General features: G+C 39.2%; 2 protein-coding genes across 4 annotated transcripts in view; both read left to right on the plus strand.

Moving 5' to 3' along the window:
* LOC137291233 (cyclic GMP-AMP synthase-like receptor) lies at positions 1 to 4,541 on the plus strand. The gene is made up of 4 exons (XM_067822530.1): positions 1 to 561; positions 1,721 to 1,937; positions 2,674 to 2,892; positions 4,006 to 4,541. Exons 1-4 carry the CDS (start codon positions 1 to 3, stop codon positions 4,539 to 4,541), a joined length of 1,533 nt encoding a protein of 510 aa, XP_067678631.1.
* Positions 4,542 to 7,854: 3,313 nt separating this feature from the next.
* LOC137290235 (dedicator of cytokinesis protein 7-like) overlaps positions 7,855 to 16,086 on the plus strand; it is a 57,160-nt gene continuing 48,928 nt past the window's right edge. For all 3 annotated transcript variants that reach the window (XM_067820988.1, XM_067820990.1, XM_067820989.1), the window contains exons 1-5: positions 7,855 to 7,936; positions 10,523 to 10,670; positions 11,445 to 11,620; positions 14,350 to 14,418; positions 15,897 to 16,014. In XM_067820988.1, coding sequence (XP_067677089.1) covers positions 7,893 to 7,936; positions 10,523 to 10,670; positions 11,445 to 11,620; positions 14,350 to 14,418; positions 15,897 to 16,014 — 555 coding nt within the window. In that variant the 5' untranslated portion in view covers positions 7,855 to 7,892. The remainder of the gene's footprint in view (positions 7,937 to 10,522; positions 10,671 to 11,444; positions 11,621 to 14,349; positions 14,419 to 15,896; positions 16,015 to 16,086) is intronic.

Consider the following 16,086-nt stretch of genomic DNA (forward strand, 5'->3'; position numbering starts at 1 on the left):
ATGGCAAAACATAAGGGTAAGGAAGAAGAATTCCAAGATCTCGAAGAAACGTGCCATCACTGTCACAGAAAATATGCATCGCTGGCAAATCATACCAAATGTCAAAAGAGAGGTGGTGCGATGATCACAGCCAAATCAAAAGTTACGTCCTTAAAACAGGAACAAGAAGACGATGGGAAAAAAGAAAACCGAGATTCGAAGAAATTTCAAAACAGTGACGAGCGTTCCAACGGGGGAACATGGGGATATATCACCGCTGATAAATCAAAGCGTGTCGCCGTAATGACATACAATAGGCAGAAGCCTGTTCTGTCATCCGCTGATAAAGAAGAACTGGAACAATTTGCAAATGATATTTTTGAGAAGAAAATAATAGAGACGAAGAATACAAGAAATATTGGTGAATTCTTTGGAAAGCAAGTTCAGGTGCGAAAGCATCAGATAGGAACTGCTCGGGAACTCTTCAATCCCTTAGTCCAGAGAGTGATCTGTCACCTGGAGGCAAAGACCTCGTGGAAATGGGAAGGCCTGAAATCCGGGTCTAGCTATGACGGAACCAAGGTAAGATCAACCACAGGCAAACTGTAGCGCAAATGGGTTGCGCAGCATAGGGGCAAATACTAGTCTTCGCTCGCATATAAGAAGGCTTGTCATAGTCTCTATGCTGCGCAACCAAATTTGCGCTACAGTTTGCGTGTGGATCAACACAACAGTACACCGTGAAATGAATGTCTTGACATGTCATTGCCAACTGGTAGTTAACACTGCCAATACTACCATGATTATTTCATTTTGGGCGTTGGGGAACACTATATTTGATAGCACACTGTATACAAAATCATGCCACTATTCAGCGAGGGCTGGTCAAAAAGTTCTAAGCCTACAAAACTTCTAAACTGGTGACACCAACTAATCTTAGGAGTGTTGTTCTCCATCAGCATTTCCAGTTATTTTACTTAAATAGATGAGCTAGTTCGAAAGCAACAGGTGCTTGAAGCATACTGGGGTATGCATGAGTACAACGTGAGAGATGTTGCGGGCTGGAGTTCTGATTTTATAGGACAATGCTTCGATTGTCAAAGTCTGCAGTATATCAATGTGGCTTCGAGGAACTTACTCATCCTCCATATTCACCTGACCTGGCTCCAAGCGACTTTCACCTACATTTCCAAAATTGAAGGAGCATCTCCGTGGAAATCGTTATGCAAGTAATGACGAGCTCAAATCTGCTGTATACCGCAGTATGCTTCAAGGACCTGTTGCTTTCGAACTAGTTGATCTATTAGAGTAAAATAACTGGAAATACTGATGAAGAACACTGTCCAACAACATCCCTACGTTTAGCTGGTGTCACCAGTCTTGAAGTTATGTAGGCTCAGTACTTCTTGACCAGCTCTCGTACGCCCATTCTATCTAGTACCCCTGGGTAACCAGAATAAGTTCCCTGTAGCTCATGTTTTTGCCGATGCAAGAAAAGTGGATTGGTTGGTCAGATCCTATCACTGTCAAATGAGCAGCAGCTTGTACCGATGAATAAGTGATTATGGCGTACGTTAGTGACCTGAATGGTCCTGAATCGATTGTTATGATTATGATACATGTATATGATATACAAGTGCATATGCCGACTGCATAGAAACACATATCGCTAAAGTTAAATTTCTGAGTGCGGCGTAAAACTAAATTCACTCACTTAAAGAACTGTTTCTTTATGCTTCAGGTATCTACCCTTGATGAGATGGATTGCATGTTTGTAGCAAAGCTCAAAAACCTTGAAGTTTCTACATGCGGAGCCCCCGTTGGCTTCTGTTACGTGAAAGTCACACAGCCGCAGGAGGACCTAACCGATCTTTGTCAGGACGAGTTCATCAGTTCCACCAAATTCAAACAGTATATTTTCAGATGTCTTGAAGACATTCTGGTCGGACCAATAACGAGTAAGTGTGAAAATAATCATGTAAACCAATGAAGAAAATACGGGTTACTGTGCAGCAAACGCATTAAAATATAATATTACTTTAAAAGTTTCTTATCACCATATTTCAAACTTGTATTTCTTCACATACTCTACGGGGCGGTAGGGTAGCCTAGTGGTTCATGCCGAACACCCGGGTTCGATTCTCAACATGGGTACAATATCTGAAGCCCATTTCTGGTGTTCCCCATCGTGATCTAAACTAAATATGGAATACTGTGAAGCAAACGCATAAAACATGATGGATGTTTCTTCATATTCTATACTTATTTCTTCACCGAGAATGGTGGTTATTTTATGGATACGTTGCAATCAATGTAAGATCGGGCAATATGTAAGCACATTCTAATGTCGTTGTCAAACAATTCACAAAATGAAAAAGTTGCATATCTATATAATATTATCATTCGTCATCATCTCAAGTTGAAAAAATTCCCATCAAAGAAGTTATTAATTCTCTTCACATACACGGGGCTAGCGTTGCCAAGTGATTAAAGGCGAAGGCCCGGATTCGATTCTTCATGTGGATGCAATGTGTGAAGCCCATTTCTGGTGGCGTCTCCCTCTGACATGTACATGAAGTGCTGACGAAAGGCGGTGTAAAAATGAACTCACTCAACATCAAGTCATGTTCAAATGAAACCATAGCCACCAGAACCGGAAGTGTACCTGGTCATGTTTACCATTCTCTGTTGCAGGGGACACTACTGTGGAACCTACGTCTCCTTCATTTGGGATCATCTACGACACTGGTCTAAAAGACGGCGACAGCAACTTCCTCATCTCCATTGACTTGGTTCCTGCTCTCTACTTCCCTGGGTGGCCAGATACGGCGAGAGACATTAGCAGCTGTACTCAAAGACTGAAGGACATCTCAAAGAAAGGTTTCCATGTTGTAGCAAAAGAGTGTGACATAGGTATTATGTTTATACATTTTCAAATTCATCCTTGAAAATCCGGGTTACTATTGGTCTTCAGCAACTCATGTTTGTTGTAAGAAGCGACTAACGGAGTTAGGTCGTCAGGCTCGCTGACTTACATGGCACATCATCGTAAAATCGTTAAAGTCAGTCACTGGAGTGTCTGGTTCAGACTCGAATATTTGCAGTTGAAAAAATTGCGGCGTGAAACAATATACAAACATTTTCAAATCCATTTGGCTTTTGGAGTATTTCAAAAAGCTGATTTGTCTCTTCATATTAACTAATATTTTTCTTTTCTTATTTATTTATTTATTTATTTATTTATTTATTTATTTATTTATTTATTTATTTATTTATTTATTTTGACTCAGAGAATATTTCCAGTTTTAGCTGTATTTGGGTAATTCCAAAACAATGAGGGGCGATAGAATAGCCAAGTGGATAAAGCGGATACTCGTCACGACGAAAACCTGTGTTCAATTTCCCACATGCGTACAATGTGTCACATCCGGATATTGCCGGAATATTGCTATAACCGGAGTAAATCTAAATTCACTCACTCCCAAAACAAATTCTTGTTTGTAATCTATCATGCACCAAGCAGTTTGTGGGAAAATCAAGATTTATAGATGTCAACTTCTTTATTGTGAATAACATGGCCTATGGCCAGTATATGTTTTCTCCTTCTTCAGCGAGTCTATTCTCGAAACGTTCGTAGAGCTACGAATTCTAAACTGGCTAGCTATTCTCGAAACGTTCGTAGAGCTACGAATTCTAAACTGGCCAGCTATTCTCGAAACGTTCGTAGAGCTACGAATTCTAAACTGGTAGCGCCAAAAGATTAGAATTCTTAAGAAAATATCTACGGCCTATTCTCGAAACGTTCTTATGGAGTTCTGATGTATTTGTATGTTGAATGGCACTTCTAAATGCCATTAATTTATACCATTAGATCTAATTTAAGCAATTTGTGGTTAGGAAGGGAAACGTATCTCAAATATGACAAACATGACATTTGACATTGGTTTTAGGGGTTATTCAATTGCCAAAATATGTCATGTATTTGTCACAGCAAAGTTTATTTACTGAGGATATATCTCTTCACAGCTGATGCTAAAGACAGGAATCTTCTTTGGCGCCTTTCATTTTCAACAGCTGAAATGGCAATTACGAAATATGCTGACCTCAGCGGATGTACTGGAAACAGTGAGCAGACGTGTAGGAAGAAAGTGCTACGGATCCTGAAGAGAATACTGGAGATTGCAAAGGAGGGCGAGGGCTCAGCTAGAATAGACGAGAGTCTTGCTACTCAGGGCAAGGAGATCTCCTCGGACCTTCGTCGTGCTGCACAATACACAAGGGAACATGTGTATTGTGTGGACAAACACAGCTTCACCACATATCAGCTACGGACACTGATGTGGAACGAGTTCTATGTGGTCACGCCAGGGGATCATATGTGGAGGAATGATAGTTTGGTTAACAGGCTGAAACTGACCATTGTCAAGCTGAAGAAGATGTTAACAGGAGAGCTGCCGATGGACCATTTCTTCATCCCCAATTGTGACATCATGGCTAGAGTGTCTCCGGTTGAGAGAAAGTACCTGTATATAATGGCCTGTGTTGCAGAAAAACTGCTCTGAGGAATAACATTTGACTAAGATTTTGTTTTGTTGTAGTTTTACGCCGCATACAGCAATGTTCCAGCTGTATGGCAGCGGTCTGTAAATAATCGAGTGTGGACCAGACAATCCAGTGCTCAACAACATGAGCGTCGAACTACGCAATGGGATACGTCGAAATGCTCATGCTGTTGATCACTGGACTGTCTGGTCCAAACTCGATTATTTACAGACCGCCGTCGTATAGCTGGAATATTGCTGGGGGCTGAGGCGTAAAACTAAATTCCTTCAGCCGTATTTCACATGTTTGGCTGAATGTGATTTCTCAGATGACCACCATTATTTTCACTTTTCTATGAATTTTAGAAATAATCTTCGAACAACGACTCATATTCACCTTAGACAAGTGTAATTAACCCCTTCAGCACTATACTCACACATTCTGTTATGCTTTTTTGTATATCAAAAAAATAATATTTTATGAGCCTTTCTATATTTTGCTTATATGTTTTCAATTGAAGGGGTTAGAATAACAAGAGGCTTAACTACATTTTTAGCATTTCTGAAAAAATGGAGTTTTTAAAAAATATTTTATTTTATTTATGCATTTTATTTATTTATTTTGCGATTTTCATATACATAATGTTGGTATAACTCAGTGTTAACATTCTGGTACTGTTGTGAAAATATACAACCTTTTATTCAATAACAACAACGGAAATAGTCAATTTTAACTGTTTGTTATATGTCACAACAGTGTCAACTCCAATGGTAGTTAACCTTATTTTTGTTCCAAGACACGTGTAACTCGTGAAGATCCGGGGTATAGAATAGGCCTTGCGCAACCCATGCTTGCCATAAAAGGCGACTAAGCTTGTCGTAAGAGGTGACTAACGGGATCGGGTGGTCAGACTCTTTAACTTGACTGACACATGCCATCGGTTCCCAATTGTGCAGTTCGATGCTCATGATGTTGATCACTGGATTATCTGGTCCAGACTCGATTGTTTACAGACCGCCGCCATATAACTGGAATTTTGCTGAGTGTGGCGTAAAACTAAACTCACTCACTCCAAGACACGTGTCTCCATACAAAGGTAAACAATTTCTTAGACATGCACTTGTAAAACATCAACTTCTGAAGCAGAAGGTTGTTAAATGTCACGTTTTCAACTAAACATATTATAAGCCAAACTCAAAGCGATAAACTTTACATGATGATATGGACGGTGTATGTATGCCATCGGATTGAGTTTTTAAGTCATGAAATCAGCTACACTAGCCTACACTGAGACGAGATACCCTTCACAAACAGGTTCAAACCTCAAACATCCATCAATATCACAGAATAAACAATATTTTGATAAAAATAAACATGCATAAAATTCATTTCTCATTTATTTTGAAAAATGAGCAGTTAGCTCCAAACAGATATAACTGCGACTACTGTGTCCATTCAAATCTGACTTTGAGCAAAATACCCTTTACCCATAAACTTCGCTGCCATGCAACATGAACAATAAATCAAATAACACCAGCATTTTGTTGAATGATAAACAGGAAAGATATTTAGAAAGAAACAAAGAACAAGTGTTTTTAATATGTGCTTAACATCAAGACGTTGGAATGTAGCCGATGTGACGTTAAATCTTATCTCACTTAAAACGTTGGAAACAAGTCGGGGGGTCATTTCAAAATTTTCACATTAAAAAAATCTTTAATCCTTGCAATGGCACGAGCGCCTTTGTTTCCTACACTGGGTCTAACAAAACCTAGTAGGACGGTCATAGGTCGCTCAGAGGTTACTTGACGCGACCTCCTACTAGATTTTGTTAGACCCAGTGTAGGAGGTACATAACGAATAACACGGGCTAAGTGACCACTGGGGCTAACTGACCAGAGGGGCTGGACAACCCAAACCATACCTCACTGACCGTGCAAAATATCAGTATCAAAAGGCAGCAAAATGCGCAACACTGTTGACATTTTTATGCAGCGATCTTGGTGTGACAAGAGATAATAGCAATCACGAAACCTTTGCGGACGGGCTTTTAACACCTTAATAATTGACTTTATCATATTAATGTGCATTAAATAAAACACAAGTTTTCTGGAGATTTTAAGTGAGTCAGTCTGGATAATTTTAACATGGCTCTATTCACAATCAGCTAGCTTTCGGCTTGCGGGTCAGTTGATATTTTGAAGGCTCTGTTCAAATCATCATGGAGAAAATGTGAAGACTCGCACCCGTTGTATGACCAAGAAGTTTAGTATTTGCCTGTGTTTATTCAGAGATGGTTAGGGCTGTTAGGTAACCAAGTGGTTAAAGCGCCCGTTCTTCTAGTTGAGGTTCCAGGTTCGATTCCATAGATGTGTACAGTTCACCGAAGCCCATTTACTACGTCGCCGCGTGATATGGCTGGAATATTGTTAAAAACGACTTGCAACTATATACTCACCTTGTACGTGAATTCATACACAATGTCTTTTAGAAAGTGGTCGAGGGGCGGTGGGGTAGCCTAGAGATTAAAGCGTTCGCTCGTCACGCCGAATACCCGTTCTGGTGTCCCCCGCCGTGATATCGCTGGAATATTGCTAAAAGCGGCGTAAAACCAAACTCATTCACTCACTAGAAAGTGGTCGAGTGTAACAAATGTTATAAAGTGAGGCTGAGGGGGTCGTTGTCGGCACAGGTACTACAGAAATGTACCCCAGGTACCTTTCTGTGTACAGAAATGTACTCTAGCGAAAGTAAATGTACAGATACGTACCTGGTAACCAAAATGGCAGACGAGAATGGGATCGTCCTGGGGGTACGCTTCTGTACATTTACTTTGGCTAGGGTACATTTCTGTATACAGAAAGATACCTTGAGTACATTTATGTAGTTCATGTGCCGACAACGACCACTTCAGCCAAACTGAGATTACACTTTCTAAGTAAATTATGAACTGTATAGTATTTTGTGGGCTGGCAAGTTGGTACCGCGCCCTCGGCGTGTTTGTTCGAATTCCTGATATGGGACCCACCTCCTAATGTTGCCTGAAGTTTTACTTTACTGAGAAAGTAATATTTATTCCTGACAATCAGGTTTTGTCGCGTTGACAAGCAGACATGCTTTGAGAACCACGTTCTGTCTTCAACACTAATACAAACACAAAGAAACCACAGCGGATGTTTTTTTCCTTCAAACTGGTTCCAGTATGTGTTTGCGATACTTTACCATACCACATCTATCCAATGATACTGTAGAAATTGCGAAAGCAACCCGACACGCAGTAGAACACGATAACGACGGTTGAAAGGAGTGCTTGGTAAAACGCACCCAGAACGCATACTTCGATGACGTAGTACTCACTCATAACAGGAAAAATGGCCTCTACGGGCCAGAGAGCCTTTGCTCAGAAATTAAGCAAGTAAGTATGCAATAACAGTGAGAATTAATGGTTGTTTGACCCAGTGAATTTACCTACTAAACTTTTTAGGTTTATTTTAACAGGATTTCGCCCCACGTGCATCAGTCTAAAAAGTTATGTGTGTTATCAAAATGAGTCACAAACAATGATTTCCACCAGGGCCGGGAGTAACATCTCAGATCTGTCTTGTAAAACAAGTGTGCCCCACATATCTGACTTCAGAACGCCAATGACTGAACCACAAGTGATCGAACTTACTGACTTTGGTTTGGTGATTCAATTACTTATCTAAACATTTCTATTGCAAGTAGATCTGAAGTGAAGTCTTGTAAGGGACGTTCTCACCTTATCAGACCTCTCATTTGTTAATGAATCGGGGCCCGTTGAGGAAGATGGAGAGTGGTGAGGATTCATGGGGAACTAGCTCAGAAAAAAAGGAGAGTCACCACAACGATGAATCAAATGGATATAACATGTGGACAGACATGTGATGCTGAAAATTAAATCTATCTTCACGGGTGCACAACCTTATAAAATGGATAGAAAAATATTCCGGTACTAAACAAAATGCATAATAGAACACCCTCATTTTTTATGATTAAAAGAAAAATGTAATGACGTCTGAATTCAAATTACCTTGCAACAAGCAATACGTCTGCACAAACACGATCAAATTCACTCACAGATTAAGTTCAAACATCCATATTATCCGGCAAAATATTATTTATAAGTGTAAAAACTAATACTAGTAATAAAATTCTTATCTTACACTTAGGCCTGCTTGTATTTTGTTAACAATACAAGAATGTAAATTTGGAGATTGTTTGAAATTCTTGGACATGTGTCGAAGTGAAAAATCATAGTGAAAACGACAAGATCATGCTTCCTTAAGTGTCCTGAGCACTATATTGTACAAAAATAAATGTGCTTGATCCCAACTAAACGTCTTTTCCGTTTGGATGTGAATGGAATCCTCTCTGCAAAGAAAAGCAATGAATCATGGCACAAAAACAGATAAATACGTTATACATAAGAGTGATTGTAACTGAAGTACGAGTGCGCGAAACAGGAGACGAGAGTGAGTTTTGCGTACCACTAAAGCAGAACATCTTCCAATGCAGACTATGGAAATTTGGCACATGCGCATAGTATGTCAACATGTCAGCTGGCTATCGTTGAAACACGAAGTTTATGGGTAACATGCCCATTAATATATAAACGTACGGTCATAAAAACATGACAGTTACGTGTATGTGTAGGGAAATTATCTGGGAGTAGATCGGTATCGACTTTTCAGTCAAAAACCCACGGGAAGTATATTTAAAAAATCTCAAGAAAATACGAGGGGTAATCGGCCGCTAGAATCTGAATAGGATTTATGAAGGTGGTGTTCTCGGCCGCGATGCAGGGTCATGTCTTGACTGTATAGGACCGCATCGCGGCTCTCGGCTAGGGTAGGGAGTAAGGTCAGAAAATATGATACAGTCTTAAGACTACAGGCAATGTAATGAAAAGGCAGAGTAAAGAATATGTCATTGCATTATATATTTTTGGACATCATATCTTGCAGAAAGCACTATTTATTAACACAGTGTCCAGGTGTGTTGTGTCACCAGGGGTTCAAAAATATTTTTAAAAGCCACTTGTCACAGGGCAAGTGACTTGAAAAATGTGACTTGTCCTGACAAATTTTCCACATGCCCAGATTTTTATGTCATAATCATGATGATGTCATTATGAAAGAATTATAAATAAACATGGTATTGAGTGTTAATGTTTACTGGACTTTTTATCGAAAAGTGATAAATAACAAAGAAAGATAACCCTACACTGTTATCACTGAAAAATTAAAAAATAAATTTTGAGCAGATATGAAGTGAAATCCAAGGTTATTTGCAGTTTGAAACTGTATGCAGACATTATATAGTAGTCTGCGAACAAGTAAGATACCATTATTTGATTGCCTGAAAGAAAACTGACTTGTCCCTGGCATCAGGCGATGGGATTTTTGAGTCCCTGGACACACATTTTAAGTACTCCAGTCATGGCTTATGTTGAAGATAATGTTGTCTTTTTGATACGTGATATGCTTTTAAGTTATAATGTGATTTGCAAGAATTTGAAGAAAACAGTGAATGTTCTTAAGTATCTGACAACCCATTACATGATGATACATGATGCTGTACATTATTATTTATATATGCCACCATCATTATTGTCATCATAATCACTAAATCAGTTCAAGAATCAAGAAACTGCATAATAACATAATTGTAACATTCTGAAGTGAACAGTGACTTTGATGTAAGATTCATAGTATAGTATGTATCTGCATTGAATTATGAGAACCACTTGTCTCGTGTAATATTATAAATCCAGGGACAATGGTCCCAATATGTGTGTCATTAACAATAATTAGCTCAATCATGTTGTTTAGATTACCAGTCAAATTGGGCAAAACTATGAATGATTCTGTTTGGAGATACTGAAGTTTTTTTTCGAAGATAGTACAAGAGACAATAATCTAATTTTAGCTAACAAATATTTCTAGTTCAAACCAGATTTCATTGTTGTCATCTCTTGTAGACAAGGTGCGGCGGAGGTGCGCAGACAGGTGTCCTCGACCATCTTCATTGCACCTGAACCTTCCAACTCCAGCGCTAAGAGCACCACCCACTCTCACAGTAGCACAGGCAGCACTTTCATCACCCACCACACTCAACAAACAACTGGGGTGAGTGATTGTTGCTTGTGTTAGTGAGAGTTCTGTTAGTGCATGCTTCATAAGTGTTAAGTATTGTGTGTGTTGATGCTGTTGTAATTGTCACTGGAATATCTAGTATTAGAATATAGGATGTTTGCAGGTGGAAACACTCAGTGACTCACTAATTTTCAGGCTTACAACTGACAAGATAGGATCCTGTCAATATCAATATCACTTTATCAGTGTTTATTTTGTAGCTGATATAATTTCTCATGTACAAATAAATGATGTGTTGTTTTGATCTGTTATGTGTTGAAACACGTCTTATATGTGAAATACGTCCTGTTTTGGCTTCAAATATAAATTCCTGTAAGTTTTCACGATGTGAATTTGGCGGTCATCATCATTAGATAACAGATACAGTTCTGAAACCAGTAAGCGTCATAATACCGCTTTGTGAAATTGCTAGGTACTGATTTGAGTGCATTATTATTAACCAATGGCAATGCAGGATTGTGAGGAAGCCCATTTGCTGCTGGTATGAAATAGCAAGTTGTCATAAGCAGAACTAAATGCCTGATTGATGTAGTAAACAGAAGTTAAATGATTTTTTGAAGAATGTTTTGATAATGGGAAAACATGTGACAGTAAGAGCACAACATGAAATCATTTTGATTTAGGTTGTCAGACTGTGTGTTCGAGTATGTTCTATATACAGGTCTTCATCTGCATGAATTTGACATGGTATTCAGTCAGATAACAATGAGAACAGATCTAATCCTATGCATTTTCTTTCCCTCACAGACACTTGCGAATGATGGCATTGAACCTCCAGATTTTGAGGACTTTGTTATACAAAACCAGTGCCTCATTGAGCGAGATCCCTTCAAGGACCTACTGTTATACCCAGAAGATGATATTGATGTCCATACAGTCCCTAAAACAAGTCGTACTGTCACACCAATTGTCCCTGAGTCAAGGTCAGTTTAACTCTCTCGAAATTCGTGTGTAGAATGTCTAGAATTGTGCCTTCAGTTGCGTGAAGAAAATGCATGTACACTGATATTATATTACACCAGTATTACACTAACATTACACCAGTATTACACTAACATTACACCAGTATTATACCAACCTTACACCAGTGTTACACAAACATTACACTAACATTACACCAGTATTACACTAACATTACACAAGTATTATACCGACCTTACACCAGTATTACTCCAACCTTACACCAGTATTACACCAACATTAGACCAGTGTTACACCAGTATTACACCAGTGCTACACCAGTATCACACCAACATTACACCAGTATTACACTAACATTACACCAGTGCTACACCAGTATCACACCAACATTACACCAGTATTACACCAACCTTAAACCAGTATTACACCAACCTTACACCAGTATTACTCCAACCTTACACCAGTATTATACCAACATTAGACCAGTGTTACACCAGTATTACACCAGTGCTACACCAGTATCACATCAACATTACACCAGTATTACACCAACATTGCACCAGTTTTACACCAACATTACACCAGTTATACACCAGTATTACACCAACATTGCACCAGTTTTACATCAACATTACACCAGTGTTACACCAATATTTACACCAGTGGTAGAACAGTATTACACAAGTATTATACTAGTATTACACCACTATTACACCACTTACAACATGGCACAAGTATTACGTCAGTGTTACACCAACTTTACACCAGTGTTACACCAACCTTACACCAGCATTGCACCAGTATTACACAGACCTTACACCAGTCTTATATCAGTGTTACATCAGTGTTACACCAGTGTTACATCAACGTTACACCAGTGTGATACCAACTGTACACCAGTATTACACCAGTCTTACACCAGTGTTACACAAACCAGTATGACACCAGTCTTACACCAGTGTTACACAAACCAGTATGACACCAGTCTTACACCAGTGTTACACAAACCAGTATGGCACTAGTCTTACATCAGTGTTACACGAACCAGTATGGCACAAGTCTTACATCAGTGTTACACAAACCAGTATGGCACAAGTCTTACATCAGTTTTTACACAAACCAGTATGGCACAAGTCTTACATCAGTGTTACACAAACCAGTGTGACACAAGTCTTACATCAGTGTTACACAAACCAGTATGGCACAAGTCTTACATCAGTGTTACACAAACCAGTATGGCACAAGTCTTACATCAGTTTTTACACAAACCAGTATGGCACCAGTCTTACACCAGTGTTACACAAACCAGTATGGCACAAGTCTTACACCAGTGTTGCACAAATCAGTATGGCACAAGTCTTACATCAGTGTTACACAAACCAGTATGGCACAAGTCTTACATCAGTGTTACACAAACCAGTGTGGCACAAGTCTTACATCAGTGTTACACAAACCAGTATGGCACAAGTCTTACACCAGTGTTACACAAACCAGTATGGCACAAGTCTTACACCAGTGTTACACAAACCAGTATGGCACAAGTCTTACACCAGTGTTACACAAACCAGTATGGCACAAGTCTTACACCAGTGTTACACAAACCAGTATGGCACAAGTCTTACACCAGTGTTACACAAACCAGTATGGCACAAGTCTTACACCAGTGTTACACAAACCAGTATGGCACAAGTCTTACATCAGTGTTACACAAACCAGTATGGCACAAGTCTTACACCAGTGTTACACAAACCAGTATGGCACAAGTCTTACATCAGTGTTACACAAACCAGTATGGCACAAGTCTTACATCAGTGTTACACTGGTATTAAAATGATAGGCTATCCTCCATGCAGTCAGGCCAACTTGCAGTCGACCAATGGCTTGGTTCCTCTGATCTCTCATTAGTTATGGCATGGCGGTTGTGTCAAAGCATGAATGATTTCTGGCGAGTTTGGAATTAGCTCATGAATTCATTCCAAGGGCTGACGCGATATGCACATGCATTTTCCTGAATGTCATACAGAACCTTTTACTAAGTCTGCCTCTTTAGGTGAGTTTGGTTGGTATGCCTTTCACCAGAAAACACACTGACATTGGTAATAACTCAATTTGGACTGAAAAAGTTAACAAAATGGTACAATCATAGTGAAAACGCCACCTTATAAGAAGAAAGCTTTGTCTTTGAGAGGTCACGGTTCAGTATATTACACCAGTATTATACCAACATTACATGAGTGTTATACAAGTATTACACCACTCTTACACCAGCATTATGCAAGTATTACACCAGTATTACATTGATGTTACACTGATTATACTCCTGTTGGAATCAGAATTAGACTGATTGGACATTGAACCAATAGAGCATAAATATTGCATCAATATTACGCTAGTAAAACACAAATAATGCTTCAGTAGTTTGAATTAATCTTCAGCAACCCTTGCTTGTAAAACTAAAAGAAGGTGTCTAGTGTGGTCAGGTGGTTCATGCATGCCATCATATCCCATTTGAGCAGATCCACGCTCCTGATATCAGTCGTTGTATTGTCCAGCTCATGATTGATTTATAGATTGATTTCAGATCATCATTTTACATCTGAAAAATTGCTGAGTGCGCATTTAAACAATGAACATCAGTTGTTCGACAAGTATCTGTTAAGTGTTAACAGTACCATCAGCTTCTCCTTCGTTATGCTGTTGCAAACTGTGTGTTTCTTTTTTGTTTCTGTAGTGATCTGGATCCAATAGTCAAGGACTGTGTGCAGCGATACACGTCGGATTACACTGTTGTTACCCGCAGGTAAGAGAGATACTTTCTGGCTACATATCTTACATGAAACGTGAAGACCCGGGGTAGAATAGGTCTCCAGCAACCCATGCTTGCCACTAGAGAACTACTTGTCGTAAGAGGTGACTAACAGGATCGGGTAGTAAGTCTCACTGACGTGATTGTCACATGTCATGTGTTCTCATCTGCGCAGATTGATGCTCATACTGTTCATGAGTGGGTTGTCTGGTCTAGACTTGATTATTTACAGACCAGAATCATTGCTGAGTGGATCATAAAATTAACTTACTGTATCTTACAGTTACAAAGATTTATTTTCTGTCTAAATATAATTGAAGCATCAGCTTCAAGTGGTGAAAATCTAGGAATCAATTTTTCAAGGTATATGAAACTAGGTGTACGTAAAGAAACACTTTCTACCCATCCACCTCATTTCCTGAATGTTACAGACATATCAGTTGGCGACGCTGGGACTTAATACAGTGGAAGCCCTTTAAACTGTCATTTGTTGGAAAGACCAAAAAGCATGTGCCGGTTAAGAGAACTTGTCCCTTTTCAACCTGAAAATGATCTTCCATATGCTGTAAATTTGCCAATTTAGCCCGCTTGACTGGTCCAGCCATCTTCACACGTAGCGCGATTGACAAATTATGACTCAACAATTAATTCATTATAAGTGACATGTCACCAGTTTGCAACACGAATGAGCTTAATGTCGATAAGAATCCTTTTTGTTGTTAATACATGTTCAGCCAGTCAGCAGGATAGCAGAGATCCCGGATGCAAGTTTAGACTAAATTAGAGAGTGTTAATTACTGTACAAAGAGTTAATTGTGCGGTTTTTGGTGTGCAGGAATAGGGAATAGACTGACACTGGATTAGAGGGCATATAAATGAAAAAGTTATAACTACTTTCAGTCGGGACCAGTTTCTACTGCTGGTATTGAGAGCATACCGGATTGGAGGGTTGCTGGTTTTGAGAGCTTCTACTGTAATTGAATATGATCAGGATGGTCAAAATAAACAGAAAAGACTTTACATGCATTTTTATGGTTTGAAATATGTTTAAGCATCAAACTGAATAGTAAGGCAAGTAATTAACATGAAATAATGACATTAACATTGAAATATTTGTTCAATAGGCTTCCAGCATGTTCAGTGACCACCATTATGGGCACATTTCAGTACATGCATTTCATGAACGTCGCATGTTAAAAGAGATCCTCACTTCCACATCACATTTTTCAAAATGAGATGACAGTATCATAATGTGTTTGATCAGATCATTTGGCCTTACAGTGGAATCTGTCAAAACCAGCATCTGTCTGATCCGGAAAATTGTCCACACTGACATGAAATCTCAGTCCCATCTACGGCTTGTACATTTAACATCAACTCTACAATCAGGCACATTGTCTAAACCAGATTATTTCTTCAGTTGAGTGCCTGTTTAGACAGCTTCCACTGTATTTTGTATTGTATATATGTAGATATCAGAGGTACAGCTCGAGTTTCCACAGCAAGGAGAAGTTGGCCGACCGTGATGGCATTATACATCAAGAGTATGAGATCGATGACATGGATGAGATGCCTATGGAGCACGAGAAGGTAACATCTCCAGTGTGATGTATGGAGGCCAATATCGATCAATGAGATCAGTATTCATTAACTAAATATCCA

Source organism: Haliotis asinina, chromosome 7 (genome assembly GCF_037392515.1).
Source record: "Haliotis asinina isolate JCU_RB_2024 chromosome 7, JCU_Hal_asi_v2, whole genome shotgun sequence".
In the NCBI taxonomy this organism is placed as follows: domain Eukaryota; kingdom Metazoa; phylum Mollusca; class Gastropoda; order Lepetellida; family Haliotidae; genus Haliotis; species Haliotis asinina.

Coding starts and splice junctions, on each gene's coding strand:
- LOC137291233 (XM_067822530.1), top strand. CDS start 1: ATGGCAAAACATAAGGGTAAGGAAGAAGAATTCCAAGATCTCGAAGAA. Junction 562..1,720: donor CTAGCTATGACGGAACCAAG/GTAAGATCAACC, acceptor TTTATGCTTCAG/GTATCTACCCTTGATGAGAT. Junction 2,893..4,005: donor AGCAAAAGAGTGTGACATAG/GTATTATGTTTA, acceptor ATCTCTTCACAG/CTGATGCTAAAGACAGGAAT.